The following is a 19,652-nucleotide window of genomic DNA, read 5'->3' on the forward strand; positions in this document are numbered from 1 at the left end:
CCTGCCATCCGTGGTCTGAGCAGCTGCCTGCCCTGCTCCACTTTCCAAACCCTCAAGAGGGCCCTGGGCCTCCTCCGGAAGCTGCCCCCCCCCCCCCCGGCCGCCCTCCAGACGGCGCCTGCCTGGGGCAGTGTCCCAGGGGGATGAAGCTGAGCCTGATACGTGCCTGCCTCAGAAAGACTCAGCGGAGACACTGATTCCAGGAGCAAGCCTCTGAGAAATAACTTGCAGTGGGAAAAGCAGTGCACACTGGAAAATGTTCTTCTCTCAGGAATGTTACACAGCAAGCTCCTGACCATTCTGGATGCGTATACAAACACTGCTGTCCCGGGGCTGGCCAGAAACTCCGGGGTGGAGGCTGTCCCACAGGATGTGGGCCCCGGGGCAAGTCCCGTGCCCCACTGGGGGACCATCATGGTGGGGTCGAGAATGCTAAGGGCTGAAGCACACTGCCGCCTTCTGCCCGGGCATCCTGGCACGGCCACCGCGGTGAGCCCACACCTGGACACAGAAACTGTCCCCAAGGGCCAGGCAAAAATGCACGTGGGGGCAGCCCGTCCAGAGGCTGCTTACGTCTGACTGGTTTTTTAAAGTCTAGCTGTGAATGGGGGTGGCTTGGCTTGGGCAGGGATTTATGACCGCTGTGGTCCTGTCAGGGCGGGGGCCCGGGCATCCTGCAGACGGGAAGGCCTTGGGCACCTGCTCCAGGCTGAACCAGGCCCAGTGGGCTGGAGGCTGTGAAGTCCCATGAAGCTTGCAGAGCCGAGGCCACGGGAAGGAAGGAGAGCTCAGGGCGATGCTAAGAAGTCACAAGTTTGCTAACCTTTTAAAGACTCTTAAAAACTGGGCCTTTTCCCTTGGAGAACTTGAAGTGATTCTTTTGTTTACTTTGCTTTTGCAACCGGCCCATCAATCAACTCAATAATGCTAAAAATAGCGCCACAGCAGCGATTCCTACTACAGCCCAGTGTTCGATTTCCTCAATTTAAACTTTTCCCTTCTTTTCTGTTCTATAATTCCCACTGACGTGACTGGGTGTCCTTTACCCTGACGTCAGGACGGTGTTGTGCACGGCCTCAGTGATCGCAGCGAGGATGGGGCAGGCGGTGACCTGCCACGGTCCCCCTCCATCGAGGGTGGGGACAGGAACAGAGGCCTGGGAGGGGTGTCCACTGGTGACAAGGAATCCCAGTTTCTTCTGGGAATCAGTCGACACCAGCACGTGGAACTGAACCACCCTCAGGTAAATGGTAGGACGATGAACTGCGGGCCTGTGGGGGCACCCTGTGTCTCACTCGCCCACGCAGACCCAGGGCCCACCCCTGGGCCCACATCCACCTGAGCCCTCACACTCTCTGTCCCTATGGCCCTCCCTGTCACCCTGTCGGTCCAGGAAGGTGCGCTGGGCCCATCCTTGCCTGTCTCTGGGGCCCGTCCACTGGCTGCGATCCCACCGCCCCGACTTGTTTCAGAACGTCTGGATGCCGGCTCAGGCGCCCATGTGCCGTGTGGCTGGGCCTCGGTTTCCTCCTCTGTAAGGCAGGGATGACGGCACGACCAACACCTTGTGGGTTCTAAGGATGCAATGCGCTGCTGTGAGTGGTGACGCGCTGCTGTGAGCAGTGGCGCCCAGAGGAGTGGAGGCCAGCAGCACGCCTGGCCCTGTCCCAGCCCAGCCCCTCCAGCACGTCTGCGTCAGCTGGTGTCACATCTCCCCCCTGCCAGCCCCTCTGCCCTGCGAGGACCTGGCCCGCCCCTGCGGGCACGGGCCCCCCCCCGGCTCCCACTGCTCTGTGGTGCAGGCACCCCCACGCCACCTCCTCTGCCTCTCTCGACCTCCTGCTCACCCTCAGGTTACGGGCTCTGACCTCCAGGAGTGGTGGGGCTTTATTCAGGCCTGAGGGTCTCAAAAAGCATGTGTGCAAAAGTGATGGCAAACCCACTGCGAGCTCTGGGCTCCCACGGCCGTTGTTCACCTGGTTGCCTCCCCCAGAGACCTGGTGCCCCTCAAGAGTGGGTCTCACTCATGGCATGATGGAAGGTAATCAAGGGCCACGTACAGAGTGCTTCGCCACCAGGAGGTCTCAGAGAAAGGGAGGAGCAAGGGACCTCTCCCCCACCCCAGGAGGGGGCAGAGGCGCAGGATACAAGCTGCCACACTCACCTCCCCGACACCCACACTCTCTATAGCCCAGATGTGGCTGCTGAACTCCAAATGGCACAGCTGCTAAGGGAGCAGGCCTTGGAGTGGGACACACCTGGATTTAAATCCCAGCCTGGCCACTTGTTAGCTGTGTGACCTTGGGCTACTCCCTGGGCCCTGTACCTCATTCAAAGGGGGTATAACAGAACCAGCCTCCCCAGGGCCCTGGCCGCTGTCACAGCTGCTGGCAGCTACTGTGCAGAGGCCCACTTGACATTCTCTCCCAGGACCCACAGCAGCCAAGGCAGCCAGGGAGGGGCTGTGAACAGGGCCCGGAAACAGGGCCACAAGCTCTGCTGTCCAGCCTGGTGGACAGAGACTAGAAGAGGGCTTTTGGTTTTAACAGCCTAAAATGCCCACTGGCATCAGCCTCCCCATCTGTACCCGGGGACGGTAACAGTGCCTGCGCACCACAGACGTGCTGTGGGGACCAGAGTGAGCGCCCGTAAATGGGGCCAGTCCTGCCACTGCCCCCCGTCCAAGGCCGGGCCAGACCAGGCACAGATGCTCTGGCCTCTCACTGCCGCTGTGCTATGCCTCGGGAGCCCCAGCAGGGTGGGCCTGGGGGTCTACACAGAGAGGTGGCCGGGCCCAGCCAGCCAGTCACTCGAGGCCATGTCCACATGGCCCCGCTGCCCAGGGGAGGCCCTGGTCTACACCGTGGCCAGCTACTGACCCCGGCCCCCCATCAACCTGGCATGCGGCCTCACCTCCCAGGGCAGGGCTAGATGCCCGTGCCCCCTGACCAGGCCACCATCCTCCTCATCGCCAATGGGCCAATCCCAGTGTGGAGCCAGCACTGGCCTTCCGCCCTTCCTCCTCACAGGCACTGCCGGCTGCCACCCGCGGCTTCAGCACCAGAGAGCACAAGGTCCACATCCCTCCTCCGGCCTAGACTGGCTGTGGGACCTTGGCCAAGGCACCTCACCTACTGGCGCCTCCGTGAAACGGGACTAATAATCCAGCCACTGCGTGGGTTGGCCTGGGGCCCCTGGATCTTGCTGTCAACTGGCCCAGGGCCTGGCCAGCCCAGGGCCTGGCAAGAGCCGGTCTAACACCCAGGCGACACTCGCCTCGAGGTGTGGGCAGAGGGACAAGCCGAGGTGGAAGGTGACCGGGTCACAGCCGGGCCCGAGTGGAGGGAAGGTGACGTGGGCGGGACCAACTTCGGAAAAGCTGTCGGTCTGCTGTCAGGTGGGCGCTTCCTCTCCTGGCTGTCTTGGCCCTGGCCCAAGCGGGCGGGCAGACTCTGCTCTGGAGAAGCCATGCCGGGGCACCCGCAGGCCGGAACACCCCACACGGACACGCTGCAGCTTGTTTACTGCCAGGAGGCAGCACAAAGCCCCGCTGCCAGGGGCGGGTGGGTATAATTAACTGGGTGGAGACCAACACCTCTTCCCTAGGTTGAGCCTGCGAAGGCCCTGAACTTGAGGCTGGCATGCGGGGGCGGTGCCACTGACTCAGTCAACGGGTGTATGCAAGTGAGGCGGGGGCTGCCCGCCGGCCCACCAGGCGCTGAGCTGGAAGGGCAGGGGGAAGAGGGGCCGAGTCTGGCCCCACAACAGGAGGTGGCTGTCCCAGGCACAGACCCCAGGGCCTGGCCAGGGCTGGGCGCCCCCTCGCTAGGGGCTGCTGCTTCCTAGCTGACCTCGTCCCAGGGACCTCTAGAGGGCGGGAGGGATTCACATTTACCAGGCACACCCGCCTGCCGGGCACTGTGCTGGGGGTGCATCCGGGGCAATGGCAATGCTGTTCTAGATGAGGCCCCCATCTACGGATGCCCAGGCGCACTGAGCTCTAGAGGCCAGGCCCTGCCCAGCACCACGGGCTCTCTCCCTGGGGGACGGGTGCTGGCTGAGGCCTGGCCTACACAGTGGGCCATACCTGGGGCTGGGCCATAGCTGGGGCTCAGAGGCCCCTGGCCTGGGAGGTGGGCCCGTTTCACCTGCCCCTCCCTAACACCGGCATCTGCCACTGGGTGGGGTTGGGGGACCCCCCAGGTCACACAGCCAACTGGTAGCGAGTCAGAGTAGGATCAGTGAGACGGATTCCTGCCAAGAAGCACAGGGTGCCAGGGGCTTTAGAGACCTTCTCTCCTTCCCCCAGCTCTGGCAGGTAGCTGTCCGGCAGCTGGCTGCCCAACCAGGGGGCCCTTCCTCCCACATCAGGGCCCTCAGCGAGCCATCAGGCTCCAGGGCACAAACACTTAACGAAACAAAGACGACTCCTGATGACTGTATCTCCCATCAGTTTAAGCAACTTGGAGTCAGGACAAACAGAGCCACAGGGTATGTGGTGGCTGCAGAGGAGAGTGCACCAGAGCCCAGGCAAAGGCACAGGCCTGGGCGTGGGAAGGTGCTCCAGTCTCCCTGGTCACCCCACAGGTGGGCCAAAATGAAAGTCTCCTTCGGTTCTAAGTGCCCGGAGGGGCAGGGCAGTGGCCGGCGGGAAGGCACCTGGCCCAGCTCGGCAGAGCCGTCAGGCGTGCGTGGGAGGACTGGGTAAGGAGCGCTTGTCCTGGAGCTCCTGGCACCGGGGAGAAGCAGCCCTCCTGTACCAGTGAAGAACTGAAGCCGCCGATCCACGGGGGAGAGGGCAGGTAGAGGCACCCCGAGACAGCCAGACAGTGGCGTCTGCAGCAGTGACAAGAAGGAACACAGCTGCATCCACGGGAACTGACAGTCGAGCCAGGACACACAGAAGGGGGCCCAGGTGGTAGGTGGGGACGGCGACATCCACATCTCAGGCTGCTCCACTCGAGCCAAGGCAGGCCCTTCCACCCTCCAGCCAGGTTCCTTCTGGTCCCCAGCACTGCCCTCTTGAAGCACCACCGGATCCGCAGACAAGCCCCAGGGCCTGGAGCAGGCTGACTTCCTGTCCTAAGGGTGAGTTGTGTGATTGGCCAAGAGTGTGCCGAGGGTTCCTATCCACCTGTCATGACCATCCTGCCAATGAGCAATCCCATGCCCTGTGTGGGCTAAGTCGGGTGAGTGGCTGGGAGCCAAACCCGCTGGGGCCTAAAGTCTGTGCTTTTCTCAGTGACGATGCGGCCCTGGGACCTGCCCTGGGGGCCGCCAGCCACCGCCAGCCGCGGGCTGCTTTCCTGAGCCGAGGGCGGACCTCTTCATGGGGCGGGAGCGGCCGTGGAGGAGGCCCCACAGGCCAGCACTCCCCCTCCACTCCCTCAAACTCAGGCCACAGCCGCGGACGCCTGCACAGCCTGGGAAGCAGGAACAGTGCCGGCCAGGCCCTCGCTCCCTTTGCTTCTTTCACGGTGGCTGGAAACTGGGTTGAAACAAGAAAAAAAACCCTGCTTGCTAAAATCAGCAAACATTTTGGGGAAGGAGGGAGAGCCATCTCTGGCTTGGTTACTATGGGAACGTTTTCGAATCAACTACCAGCGGGAGACAAGTTTGCCCTGGACAGAGCAGCCCGGCTCCAGCCCCCACAGGCCCCCCACCCAGGGGCGCACACACCTGCCCAGGAAGCCGTGGAACCTTCCAGGCACTCAGAGACAAGCCTGTGGCCTCTGCTTTCCTGGTCTCCTCTGCCCAGGGACGGACAGCCCATCTCTGCAGCCCCCTCAGGGCTGGCACTGGCTCAGGAGGGCTCCCACCCCCAGGCCCAGCCCCACTTCGGTGCCTCCCACCCAGGCCTCTGTGTCCTCCCTGGGGTCCCAGCTCCCTGCACGGTCATCCTGAGGAGGCACCGCTGAGTCATGTGGCCACACGCCTTCTGCCCGTCCCTCCCCAGGGCCCAGGCCAAGCCGTGCCAGGGCGGGGAGGGCCGCAGGACTTCAACCAGCAATGTCCAACAACTCCCAGCTCTGTTCTAGCAAAGGCCAGACCGTTCTGCCTGTCGGGAGAGGGCGGGGTGTGGGGCCCTTGGGTGGGGCTGCGGCCACCCCGGACTCACGCCCGGGGCCAGGATCCAGCCTGCCTGGCACATGGCCCACAGACGGGATTTTCCACGAAAGAGAAGGGGTGGGTGGGAGCCAGTGCCTCAGTCAAGTCGTTGGGGCGGGGTGGGGGTGATGGAGATGCGCCAAGTTCGTTGCTCTCCCTCAGATGCTCGTCCTACCGCATGGCTGGGCCGCTATGCGCCAGGCCTCTGCCGCAGGGCCCAGGCCACCGGTCCCCTGTGCACCCAGCCCTCTGCCCGGCCCCTCATGCTCCCCGAGAAGCCCCGGCCGGCACAGCCTCAGCCCCGGCCTCCCTCTGGCACCCTCCCTGGCCAAGCAGCACCCACTACCCGTGGGAGCCCTGCCTCCAGCCAACTGGACTCCTTGAGGGTCCCGCTCTCTCCCTATGCCCCACAGCACGCTACAGAGGCCCACACGACCGGGCAAGCACAAAGGGGCAAGCCCGCGAGTGTCCCGCGGCAGGGCCCACGGCAGCCGGCGCTGGCCGTACCAGGAGGACATGCTTGGAGACGGGCTGTCAGGGAGACGGTCCACAGACCCGCAGCGAGCGCCTCCTCGGGACCCAGAGGACACACAGCCACGGGCGGCCTGCACCCCTTACAGGGAATGTCCCCAAGACATAGTGTCGGCGAAAAAGCGCAAGTTACCAAAAAGCACCCCCCCCATACACATATACACACAGGCATATTTTTTAAAGCAGAATGACAAACTTGTCTGATGTGGTACACGTACACTTGAGAAAAGGGAGTAGCCGGCCACTCACAGAGGTACCTCTAAGGAGGGCAGGATGCCTGGGGTGGGAGACCAGGGGTGTGGGCTCTGCTGTGCGTCTCAACGGTTTGCAATGACGATGTGGCCCAATGACAATGCGGCTCACATGATTTTCAGAAATCGCCAGTAAAAAGTTAAGAGGCAAGTCTCCTAGCCCAGGCCCTGAGGATGAGGGCGCTGCCCAGGGTGGTGGGGGCTTGGATGGCCCTGCCCTTGCCTCCCCACACCTGCTCACAGGGCCAGTCCCTGCCCCACCCCCGCCCCCACCCCAGGCCTGGGCAGTTACCCCAGCGCTGGAAGGGAGAAGAGCCAGCCTGCTCGTCCTGACCCCCAGCCCAGCTGTCAGCCCAGCCCATTGGCTAGGGCAGCAGTCAGCCGAGGGCTGCCTTAAACACTCCTCGTAAACAAGGCAGGCGGCATCCCTCCTGCTAAGATCTGTCCCACAAACGTGTGCAGGGCCAGCGCTCCCTGAGGCGCTGGGAGCCAGCCACGGCTGGAAGACACGTCCACCCCGAGGGTCCAGCCGCAGCAATGGCAAGGCCAGAGTGGGTGGTTCAGCAGGGGCCGTGCTGTCACCAGCCAGCCGGAGTGCCTGTCCCTTGGGTGCTGCATAAAAGGGGGTGCCAGCACCTGTCTGCCCTCTGCCCAGAGGTTAACCTTTCACTGCGATGCACAGAGAAACAAAAGCTGACCCAGAAGAGGCAAAACCGTGCAAAACGTCCCGTTCAGCCTGTGGGGCTCATTTCTGGAAGGCTCTGGAAACCACGGGAGGAGCTGCGGGAAGCAGACATCTGAGGGGCTGGCCTCCTAAACTCTGCTTTTAGGAAGGCTGGTGCCTGACCCGGAAGGAAGAAAGGGGGGTTGGGTCCCTCCTTGCAACATTACTGCACAGCCTTTAAGGGCAAAGCACTACCGGTGGGGGGGGGCGGGGCGGAGGGAAACTTTCCCTGAGCACCGACCATGCACCAGCTCCCAAGTGAGGCCACTTCCCCTTATCTAACTGGGTCTTCAGTCACTCTTCAGGCCCACGTGTAAGGAGAGCAAGCAGGAGTTCAGGGGAACCAAGCCACCTGCCTGGCTCTCACTCTGGTTCAGCAACTGCAGAAGAAAGTTTTGCAGAACACTGAAGAAGGGCCCCTTTCATTAATATAGAAACAGTTCTTGTAAATCAATAACAAAAGGACCAATAATCCAATAGGAAAATGAACATGAGTAGAAACTACACAGAAAAAATTAAAACCGCTTACATGAAATCACAGTCCCACTCACAAAGAACACAAGTGTTTTTCACCCACTGAAAAGCACACATGAAACCATTCAGTAATAGAGAAAGTCAGTAAGTCCAGGGTTGGGGAGGAGCTGGATCGGAGGGTAGCATCTGCTAAAACTTCAAGGCCCCACAAACTCCTTGCCCCGGGAATTGTCTCTCAGAGTGTATTCTAGGAGTGGACCCCCCACGCGTGTGCAAAGACGTATACACCAGCATTGTCTGCAACAGTGGAAGACTGGAAACAACCTAAATGCCCATCAATAGGGGTGGTTAGTAAACCTTGGACATCCACATGGGAGGACCAGGCAGCTATTAAAAAGAACAGCAAGTTCAAAAACACCCTCTAAGACACACGCTTAAGTGAAGGAAAACCAGGGGCAGGAGCACGTGCACTTTGCCCTTGTGTGCGTCTCCGGGCGCGGGCTCCAAAGCGGGCAGGATGAGGGACAGTGGCTGTGGCCTGGGCATCTGGGTGGGAGGGAGCATCTCTTTCACAGCAAACCCCTTGGTACCATGCAGATTGATTACGGGTTACATCTACCACTTGTCTATAAAATACCCATAGGGAGAGGGCTGGCAGGAGCAGGGCTCCCAGGCTCGGAGCCCCTGCCCAGCCCCTGCTCAAGCCTGGGAGAGGAGAAAAGCCATGAATCCAGACACCCACCACCCGGCCGGCTCTCAGCAGGGACCTCACTCTGCCCATATGGCTCAAGAACCAGCCTCTGCCACATCCCTCCAGACCCAAGACCTGCCCCCCTCGGCTCCTGTCCAGGCCAATCCTGCCCTTCGGTTTCTCTAGGTGTGACGGGGAAGCAAGGAAAATACAGAAGAAACCAAAGCTCAGAGGATCCATGTGACATGCCAAAGCCACCCAGCTGAGGACAGGTAAGGAGGATGGGTGAGGACCCATAGGTGGAGCAGAGTGAGGGGCCGGTGGTCTCTGTGCAGGGCAGAGCAAATGCGGGAGGCCCAGGCCAGGCGGGTTGGCAAGGAGGGGCAGATGTGGGCTCTACGGGGCCTCGGGGATGGGCCATGTCTTTCCTGAGGGTGGGTCTCTACCTCACATGGAACATCAAAGCTGGAAGGGCACTGAAGACCCAGCACTGGCCACACTCGTTTTTTTTCAGCAGCAGACCAGCCTCCAATCAGAATCTCCAGGTGCCCAGGACCCCAAAGGGGCACGTGGGGCTGCTCCAGGGGAAGCAGGGCACGGGCCTGGAGCCCCTCTCACCACTGCCCACCGCAGCCCCAGAGAACCACCAAGCTCGTCGAGGCCTCTCCCCACAGCTGGCAAACCGGTGCCCGGAGGGGGCAGCGACCTGCCAGAAGTCGTTCGGCAAGCAGGGCCTCACTCCCGAGTCTGGCGCACTCTCAACTGTGCCACCCAGCCTGCCCTCTGAGGCTGCTGCCATCCCGCGTCCTGGGAACGCCCACGCCGGGGTCCATTCCCACACCTTCCTTCCGTGAAAAGCGCTGGCAGCCAGCAGCCACGGAAATCAACAAGGCAAACTACTCACGTTGAAGAAATTGGTCTTGTTCCTCTCGCAGAAGAGCCCCTGTGCCGGCATGTGCTGCAGCTGTTGCCACGGGATACCGCTACCTAGCAACACGTCACGGGCCCACTGGAGGTTCTGGGGAAGCAAGAAGTAGGTTGGAAGTGAGTGTGTGGGCAACTCTGGGCGCCCACGGGGAAGGGAGGCGGTCCCCTCCTTCCAGGCTGCGTGGGCAAAGCAGCAGCTCCTGCAGACTTCCATCCCGCAGTGCCCGGCGGCCCCGGCTGCCGGCTTTGATCATCTGGCTGTGGGGTGCGTTTCAGGAACTGGTTTCCTGCCTAATACAGCTGACCTAGGAGACCGTGGCCTCAGACTGCCTGAGGAGGGCACAGACAGGGACGCCTCACCCTGACAACTTCGCAAGCTGCTGCACGGACCCAGCACCCCACCTTCTGCCAGGGGATGCCCCCACCGGCCCAAACAGTCAAGCCTGACTTGTCAGGCCGGCGGCTGCCGCCGTGAGCCTGGGAGAGCTGGGGCTCTGCAGGACGCCAGGGATGCGTGCTTGTTGGGGCGGGGGGCGGGGTGCTCTGTCCAGTGCTCAGGCTGCTGCTCTCTGGGCAGTGGTGCCTCTTGGTGGAACCCAGGGCAGGGTGAGAAGCCAGGCCTTCTCTGGGGCCTTCTAATGGACTGGAGAGCAGGCCTTCCCAGCAGAGCACAGACAGCGTGGGCCCAACTGCGGGCCTGTCAGCCTCGCACAGACTCGGCAGTCAGCAGGCCCCGGGCAGCCCCCAGGTGGGCCAGACGGAACTGACCAACGGCTCAGGAGACCTTATCAGGTTCACATCCGAGGCCCTGGATGGAGCTGACGGGGACAAGGAGACCCGTGGGGAACGGACAGGCACCAGGCCGGCGGGGGCACCTGACCCGCCCGCATACCTGCAGCTTCGCAGTGGGGTGGGGCGACGTGTGCCACCCAGGCAGAGCACGTCACTGTGACCCTCACCACGTGGAACTGCCAAGGAGAGTGGCCTCCAGCGCTGCCTGAGGTCCAGAGCCAGTAAGGGCGGGGCAGAGCCTGCATTTGGCCTAGGCCGGGACTCCAAGGCTGGGATCTTCCCTGGGCCCCGCGGGGGTGGGGTGGGGTTCATGTCGCAGACCTGCCTCGGCCTCTGCCTTGTGCTCGGCACCGCGCTCCCCCAGGGACGCAGGCGGCCCCCTCTCAGGCCTCATGTGACCTGGCCCCACTCACCGGGCTGGAGCCCCTCACCGGCTCAAGGGCGGGGGTCCTGGTGAGGGGCTCTCCTCTGCTTGAAGGCACCCCTCCCTCAGAGTAGGCCCGGCCCATCCCCCCTTCTGAACTCCAAACCCACGTGCCGCCCCACTCACCCCCACAGCCCTCAAACAGCCTCACCCACCGCCCTGCTGTCTGTCAGCCCCGAGGGCAGGGACAGACTGACCTCTTCACTGATGGCTCCTCAGGGTCTAGATCAGTAGGGGGTCCATAGAAAGGCTAGGACAGATATTTGGGGAAAGAATCAAAGGAAGGGGACTTCCTTAGTGGCGCAGTGGTTAAGAATCCACCTGCCAAAAAAAAAAAAAAAAAGAATCCACCTGCCAATGCAGGGGACACGGGTTTGATCCCTGGTCCAGGAAGATCCCACATGCCATGGAGCAACTAAGCCCGTGCGCCACAACTACTGAACCTGCGCTCCAGAGCTCGTGAGCCACAACTACTGAGCCCGTGTGCCACAACTACTGAAGGCTGCACGCCTAGAGCCCGTGCTCCACAACAAGGGAAGCCACGGCAATGAGAAGCCCGCGCACTGCAATGAAGAGTAGCCCCCACTAGCTGCAACTAGAGAAAGCCCGCGCACAGCAACTAAGACCTGCCTAAGCCAAAAAAAAAAAAAAATGAATCAAAGGAAGATGGGCAGAGTTTGAGCTTGAAGGAAATGCAGCCCATCAAGCCGAGGGGACAGGCTAAGGCCCAGAGGCAAGAAGGAGACTGAAACACACACTGGGGAGGGGGGAGCCCAGGGCACTGGAGGGGGTGGGGGAGCCCAGGGCACTGGAGGGTGCAGAGCAGCTGCCCACCCAGGGCTCAGCACACCGGGGAGCCTAGGAAAGGACTGCTTGAGCACTCAGGAGCCGGGGAGGCCAGAGCATGAGCTTGTTCTGTGGAAAACACCCCCGCTGGTCCCCCGGACAGGCATTCAGAGGTCCGGTCTGCTCGCAGAGCTACACACAGGTGTGGGGTGGTGCACATGGATCTTTGTGGAAGTGCCTGGCAGCCTCGGAGAGCCGGACCGCCTCTCTGGACCTCCACTGCCCACTTGGAGGGTGGCGGTGGCCATCAGGCCACACCTAGCGTCAATTGGAGAACCCCAGGAATGAAGACAGGAAAGCAACTGTGTACACACACGGTGCCTCGGGGAGAGCTCCCTGCCCTTCCCACACCTTCTCCCAGGAGCTGGCCCTGCCACCGCCCCTGTTCCGCCCTCCCACTGCTGAGCGCTGAAGGAGGCAGCACTGGGAGGTAGGAGGCTGGGGTGGGGGTGAGGCCAGAGAGATTCTCTCCCAAGTTCCCTCCCTGAGGGGTTGCCAAGGGTTGGCCACCAAAGGGCAAACACTCCAGGGGCACTGCGGCTGACCCCGGCCTGCACTGCCCACCCGGCCCAGGCCCCTGTCTCCTTCATTAACGGCTCTTCAGATCAGCGGTTGGATGGTGCCATTGAGACCTGGCGGGCTCCCACGGCCACCCCACTGGCTCTCCCCACAGCCGCCCGAGTCTCACACACGGCCACACACGTCCCCCCTCCCCCCAGGCTTGCGACGCTTTAACCTCACTCAGAATGACGCCCCACAACTCCTCCCCACCTAACCGGCCCTCCTGAGCTCTGCCGCCTCCTGGCCCTCCTCTCCTGCCTGGCTAATCACACGGGCTGCGGGCTGAGCCCCATCCAGGGCATGCGTGTCGGCTGTGTGTCCACCTGGAGGCCTCTCCCCGATAGCTCCTCGCTGTGCCCTCACCTGTCAGGTCTTTGCTTAGAGAGGCCTCCTGGGCGCCCTGCCCAAACGGCCACACTCCTGCGCCCATTCCTACCCACTTCCTCTCGCCCCACTCTCCTCCCCCGGGAGCCTGCTGCGGAATGCGTGAGCGCCCTGGAGGGCACACCAAGCACAGGCACTCCTGCCATGTGGTGGCCGTGGGACGACGTGGTGATGGGTTCACCCCTCTTTCCAAACGTGAACAACAGTATCTGTGATGCACACGGCCGGCAGAGGGCTTGACCTAGTCAAACAGATGGGCTCCACACCATGGAGAGAGGCCCATCTGTCTCGCTGACTCTGGCCCCAAAGGCACAGCACTCTTCACACCACATGGCACAGACTTTGAAGTGCATAACCAAGGTTCCTAAGCTGAGAAAAACATCGAGTTCTCACTTTATAAACCACACAAGTAAAGCCTGACAAGAACCCGGCTGGGGTCTGCGTGGAGAGGCTGGGGTCTGCGTGGAGAGGCTGGGGGGTGGGGGGCATTTTATGTGCCCAGAGGGGAGCAGGGCTGCAGGCAGGTGGGCAGCTCTGTGCTGTGGCCACCTGCCCTTGTGATGCCGGGTCTTGGCCCCGATCACTCACACGTGCCTACAGAAGGGCACACAGCCTGTGCAGGAGGGTCAGTCCCTCACACCTGCCCACTCCTCAGAGGCTCTGAGGGTCCCACACATGAGCTGGTGGCCCAGGGGGTAGAGGACCGCCCAGAGCAGAGCACAAGCTGACAATGAGTCGGTCAGGGCTTCCCCAGAGATCTCGTGGTGGGCACAGCTCTGCCAACCCTCCTGGAGGGGGCAGCCCTAACCAAACAAGTCCTAAACAGACACAGGCCTGGGCCCTAGCCCACTGCAGCAGGGCGAAGGGGCATCTCAGGTCACTTGGAGCTGCATTTCCCTGATGGGTTACGGTGTGGAGCATCTTTTCTTGTGCTCATTGGCTGTTTGTATGTCTTCTTTGGAGAAATGTCTATTCAGACCCTTCGCCCATTTTTATTTATTTATTTAAATTTATTTATTTATTTATTTATTTTTGGCTGTGTTAGGTCTTCATTGCTGTGCGCAGGCTTCTCTAGTTGCGGCGAGCGGGGGCTACTCTTCGTTGCAGAGCATGGGCTCTAGGCGCGCGAACTTCAGTGGTTGTGGCACGTGGACTCAGTAGGTGTGGCTCACAGGCTCTGGAACGCAAGCTCAGTAGTTGTGGCGCACAGGCTTAGTTGCTCTGCGGCATGTGGGATCTTCCCAGACCAGGGATCGAACCCGTGTCCCCTGCATTGGCTGGTGGATTCTTAACCACTGCACCACCAGGGAAGTCCCGCCCACTTTTAAATTGGGTTGCCTTTTAATTAACAAGTTGTAAGAGTTCTTTATATATTCTAGATACAAGTCCCTTATCAGATATGTGACTTGCAAATATTTCTCCCATTCTGTGGATCATCTTTTCACTTTGATAGTGTCCTTAGAAGCACAAAGGACCCACCGGGGCCTCTCTGCTCCAGGCAGCCACTGAGCCATGAGATGGCAACAGGGAGATGCCACTGCCAAGCCCACAGGCGGATTTGATGAAGAAACAGGCTGCTGTTGAGCCCACACGGCAGGAAGCGTTTGTTACCCGACAGCTGCGTGGGAAGTGGTCGCTGCTGCTCAGTGACTGATTCTGCTAAGAGCTCTGGCCACGCCCCCAGGACTGCGGGCTGCCTCGACAGGTTCCCGCGCTCAGCCCTCGAGGCAGTGAGGTGTTCACAAACTGCTCCGCAAAGCCTCTGGATGAAGCAAATGGCAGCCCACGGAGCCCCCTGGGCACGGCCAGGCCCGGGTGCACATTGGGGGCCCTCCATGGCCGATGCAGGAGAAAGGGGGGCTCACGCATCGAGACAGCGCTCCCTCTGGGAGAACCACGCAGTGAATCTGGGCACACAGTGACCGAGGAGATGCAGAAACGGGGTGTGACGCCCGAGGAGCAGACAACCTGGGCAGCCTCATCTCCTCCACCCAGTCCAGCCACCCCACCCCACCCCATGGCCGCCACAGACCATCACAGGGGACCTAGACGACCTGGGGGAATTCGAGGAAAGAGCAAACGGCCAACTGTGAGCATGGACACACTCACGACGTTGGGGGGCAGTGGAGTGACAGGGCCTGGGCTCCCAGAGCCAGGCTCCCTGACTTCAAGCAGAGGACACGACCCCCGATGGTCAACGGTGTGAGTGCTCAAGAGCTGAGAGAAGAGACACACGCAGCGTACTCTCTGTTATACTGGCAAAACTATGAATAGCCCCCCTCCAATTTTTCTTTAATTTTGACATAAATACTGTTTTTCACTTTTAAAAAGCCCACTCAGCAAGGGAACAGGTTGTGGAGCCCTTTATGGGCACAGCTCCTGTGCTCAGATTAAAACCATTTAAAGGGGAGGCGGGTGTGGGCGCCGCAGGCCTCCGTGGGGCCCACATCGCAGCCCAGCTCTCCCTCGCCCAACCCTGTGACTTCCGCCGCCCTTCCCTAAGAGGCGTCTTGCACCCTACATCCCGCCTCAGCAACTGCTTCTGGAGAAGGGGAGCATCAGCCACAGGGTCCCCACAGACTGTTCGAGTGGGAAGTTTTATTAAAATCCAGGTCTGCCTGGGTCTAGAAGGCCTGGGCACCAGAGGTCAGGTGCACTGCTGAGTGCAGGCCAGGCAGCGATGGGCGGCTGGGAAAGCCTGACGCCCTGCAGCTGAGACGGAGCCCCTGCCAAGGTGCCCCCACCAGGCCTGCCAACTGCTCTACCTGCTCTGCTCCACCTGCTCTGCTCCATGAAAACCAACCAAGCCACGTGAGTGCACCAGCCGGTCCCCACAGAACCCCATCCAGGACCTTCCCGTCACAACCAGCGCCAGGGTCCATCTCAGGTCAACTGCCCTCCCTAGTTCTTCAAACGTCCCACAGAGAAGCCAGCCAGGGGCCAGCAGCTTCTGGCTGCTGAGCTCAGGTCTTACTGAGCAGACAAAAGCAGAGACCACAGCCTGACCCCCGAGGCCGCCCCACCAACCGCTCACCTGTCTGGGCACTGCCCTCCCCTCCCCTCCCCTCCAGCCACCATGTCCCCACTGGACCTGCAGCCACCCTAGGGGTCTCAGCAGAAGGGTACCTTCCCAGAGTGCAGCGGCACCCCAGACTGTGTGCACCCCACTGTCTTCCCTGTAGGGTTTGTCATGATGGGACTTGCTTTATCTGCTCATTTGCATAATTTTGATTCCCCCCCACCCACCCAGCCCCAACGTAGCTCTGTGGGAGCTGTCTCCCAGTGCCTCCGGGGCAAGTGTGGTGAGTGAAAGAATGCAGATAGGCCCCACTCCCCCCACAAACGCTAAGCGCCAGCAGGGGAGGCCTGGCTGGGAAGCGCTGGGAGCCCCTACATCATCTGCCCTCCAAACTGGAGGAGGCTGCCAGCGCCAAAGCCCGCGTGCGGAGCCGGTTTCAAAGGCCGGCAGCTGCGTGGAGAGGTGAGCCCAGGGCAGGGTGACGGCCAGGAGGTCCACGCAAGATGCAGCCTTGGGGACCGGGGCGGGGAGGGGCTCTAAGGCCACGGGGGAGGGAGCCGGCAGCAAGGCCCTCACAGGGAGGAGCTGACGAGCCTGTCAGCCCCCGTCCCTCACCCCAAAGCCAGAATCTGAGCATGTGGTCCTGCTGGGGGAGCAGCCCCATGCCTGCCCCTGTCACCTGGAAGGCTGGACCCCTCCAGCCCACCTGCCTCTTGGCCCTCCACCCATCCCTCCCGCCACTGCCGCCAGAAACCTCTACCAGCTCCGATGTGTCAACCCCTCTCCCTCAGCCTCGTGCTCACCTGGTGGGTCTTGCTGTAGGTGTAGAGGAAGGCCAGGCGGTAGAGGCTCTTGTAGTGCTGAGGGAAGCGGCTGAGGCACAGGCGGAGCGAGGCAATGCACTGCTCTGTGAGGAACTGGCGCTGCTCCTCCGCACCGGCCGGCAGCCCCTGGGGGAAGGCAGCTGGCTCCCCCAGTGGGTCCCCTCTCTTCCTCCCATCCCACGGGGCAGGCACAGAAGTTGGGGGCTTGGCAGGGGTGCCAGCGGAGGCCGGGGGGTCGGCAGCAGGCTTCTGGCTGCCTTGCTCTGTGGCCCGGAAGCCTTCCGTGCTCTCCAAGGACTCCTCGGCTTTTCCTGAATTGAGAACAAGGAAAAGAAAGTCACCTCGGCTTTAGGCCCTCTCCCCATGGCAGTCCACCACCAGCGACAGGGGCACCTTGGTGAGCGATCAGCATAGCTGGGTCCACACTCTTGCTGGATGGGAGCTGGACCCAGGCGACTCAGGGGCAGGAGGCGCGGGCCCTCGCTGCCTCTGCACCCCAAGCCCCCAGCTGAGGTCTCCGTGGCCTCCAGTCTCCTCCCTGATGAAACAGGATATCTCAGCTGGCACGCAGCTGAGACGGGGGCTCCGAGCTGGGCTCAGGGTGCCCCTGTGGGTGGTGGCACAGGGCTGCCCGCCTCCAGGCCGTGCACGTGAATGGGGAAGCAGCCCGAAGAGGGCAGGCGTGGCCACCACCACCACCGAGGGCAGCACTGGCTCCACGCTCAGCGCCCCCAGCCCGCCCGCCCCTCCAGCCCACCGAAGAGGCAGCGTGGGGTAGTGGATAAGGCTGCAGACTGACTCTCTCTGGACCTCAGGTTCTTCTCCAGTAAAAGGGAACAGCCAGTGCTTTTCCCTGGGGAGGCTGGGAGGCCTGGCTGCTGTTGTTGCTACTGTTCACCAAGTGGCTGTGTGCCCCGGCCCAGCCAGAGTGGGAAAGCTTTCAGAATCCACGGCCGGCTGACCAGCCACGGCCTCAGCACAGTGCCAGGGCCGCGGCCTGCCTGCAACCTCCCAGCAAGCCCGGGAGTGGGCTCTGCCCACTGATTTCCACAGCGGGGCCTGGGGGCCCCACAGGAGCTAGGCAGACTCCAGGGCCAGATCAGGGCCCGCCCCAAGAAAGGAGGGGTTCAGGCTAAAAAGAAAGCACATTTGTGACATATAGTACCCAAAGGCTTTTTGGCTCTCCCACACGGGGCCACAGTGGGGTCCTAACAACAAGGACAGTGTCACCAGCGCCCACCGCATACCAGGAGCTTGCGTGCACCTGCCTGAGACGCCGCGTTTGACCCCACAACCCAGGAGCGGGCCTGGGATCACACTCATCCTACACGGGAAACAGCGGGGCCCAGGGAGGTGAGTGGCTCAGCCAACCGAGGTCCCCGGGCAGCAGCGGAGGCGCGAGGGCAGAGGCCAGGACGCACGTTGTCCAGCGCTGCCCAGGCTCCCAGCACACCCCAGCAGTCCTGCCCACACGCTGAGTCAGGTCTCCGTACCTCTCTCCTCTGCGGCCCCCTGAAGGTCTTTCCCGGGCGGTCCTGCTTGGGAACTGGGAGCGGGCGGCCTCTTCTCTGTGTAGGGCTTCTGGGAACCCTCCAGGGAGCTGGCAGGCTCACTGAAGAGGTCCTGCGTCGAGCTGGAGTCCGAGAGCGCCACGGCCGTGCTCTCCTGGCTGCGCTCTGGGGAGAGAAGGACAGAGGCGGCAGTGTGAACCCTGGCACCTGGGGAACAGAGTGGCCTCCCACGGAGCCTCTCGGCCAGAGGCCTGGCCACTGCCCCGTGCACAGCCACTCTGACACTGCCTAGCCCACCTATCCTGGAGGCCACCGAGCCACTCACCAGAGGCACCAATTTCCTGGGGTTTCCCCCAAGAGCGATGTTCTGGTAAGTGTTTGACAATTGACTCTCAGGAGGGGAAAGCCTTCGTTTGTAGCATTTACTGATTTCTGTGGTGTAAATACTCCCACCATGGCCAATTTCGAGCTACCAACGTGATGTATCTGAATGCAGGGTTGGGAAGAGACGCACAGTAGTGATTATACACCACCGCACAGTATTCCTACCGCAACAGGCACACGTAACTGCGATGGGGAAGAACTCAGCCAACACTTTTACCCAGTCTCCAAAGGCCACGTGTGGTGGGTCTGCAGTGACAGTACAGATCACTGGGACTTGCAGACCCCAGGTTGGGGGCACCCCCTGGGCACCTCTCCACGGCCTCCCAGCTGCTCCTGAGGAAGATGGGGGTGGGGCAGGAGAGATTGGGGGACATCTTCCCAGGGCGCAGGCTGCTGTGGGAAGGGTGTGAAGCCCTGGCTGGACCTTTCTCCCCAACAGAGCAAGCCAAAGCCAACAGGGGAGGGGCAGCAAGCCCAGTGATAGCCCTGTCGCTTCCAGGGCACAGGTGAAGACCCACAGGAAACACCTGCAGGGAATCGCCCAGGGCCTGAACACTCCCACCAAGACACAGGGACCCGGCCGGCCAGGTCTGAGGCTGCACCCAGACAACAGAGGACCAGCCAAGCCCCCAGCCCGGGCTGGCAGGCACGGACTCACAGCCAAGCACTCTGCCACAGGAAGAGGGGCGAGGACATGGAGAGACCCACCTGAGGGGCACACAGAGGGCCTGAAGCAAGCAGAAGGTGGAAACAGACGCTGAGAAAACCTTCCAGCAAACCACCCCACCCTGAGCACAAGGCAGCATTGGGGGAACAGGAGGCCACCAGTTTGCATAGGGGTAGGGTGCACCAAGGGAACCACAGCAACAGCAAGACCCAACCCTGCTCAGCTTCCACCTCGTCAGTCTCACTTCCCCACCTGACGCCTGGGAGCTTAAGAGTGAAGCCCATTCCAGGCGTGAATATCAGTTATTTCAATCTCTTCTGTCCTACACACGCTATCTCAAGTTTAATATAAAAAGTATAAGACACACACATACACAAAAGCAGAAAAGAACATTGTCAAGAGACAAAAAGATCAACAGAACTAGGCTCAGAGGTGACCCTCCCCTCTCTTTTTTGTATTTACTTTCTCTAAACTATTACTAACTCCTGACGAAAGCGAAACCAGCAGCCATGCATCATGTACTGGCAGCATGTG

General features: G+C 61.5%; 1 protein-coding gene across 1 annotated transcript in view; it reads right to left on the reverse strand.

Moving 5' to 3' along the window:
- CABIN1 (calcineurin binding protein 1) overlaps positions 1-19,652 on the reverse strand; it is a 100,954-nt gene that overhangs the window by 28,634 nt on the left and 52,668 nt on the right. The window contains 3 exon segments of the mRNA XM_059895124.1: positions 9,684-9,797; positions 16,536-16,867; positions 18,050-18,232. Of these exon segments, the coding sequence (XP_059751107.1) occupies positions 9,684-9,797; positions 16,536-16,867; positions 18,050-18,232 (629 nt within the window).

This window comes from Balaenoptera ricei, chromosome 14, assembly GCF_028023285.1.
Source record: "Balaenoptera ricei isolate mBalRic1 chromosome 14, mBalRic1.hap2, whole genome shotgun sequence".
Taxonomy (NCBI): domain Eukaryota; kingdom Metazoa; phylum Chordata; class Mammalia; order Artiodactyla; family Balaenopteridae; genus Balaenoptera; species Balaenoptera ricei.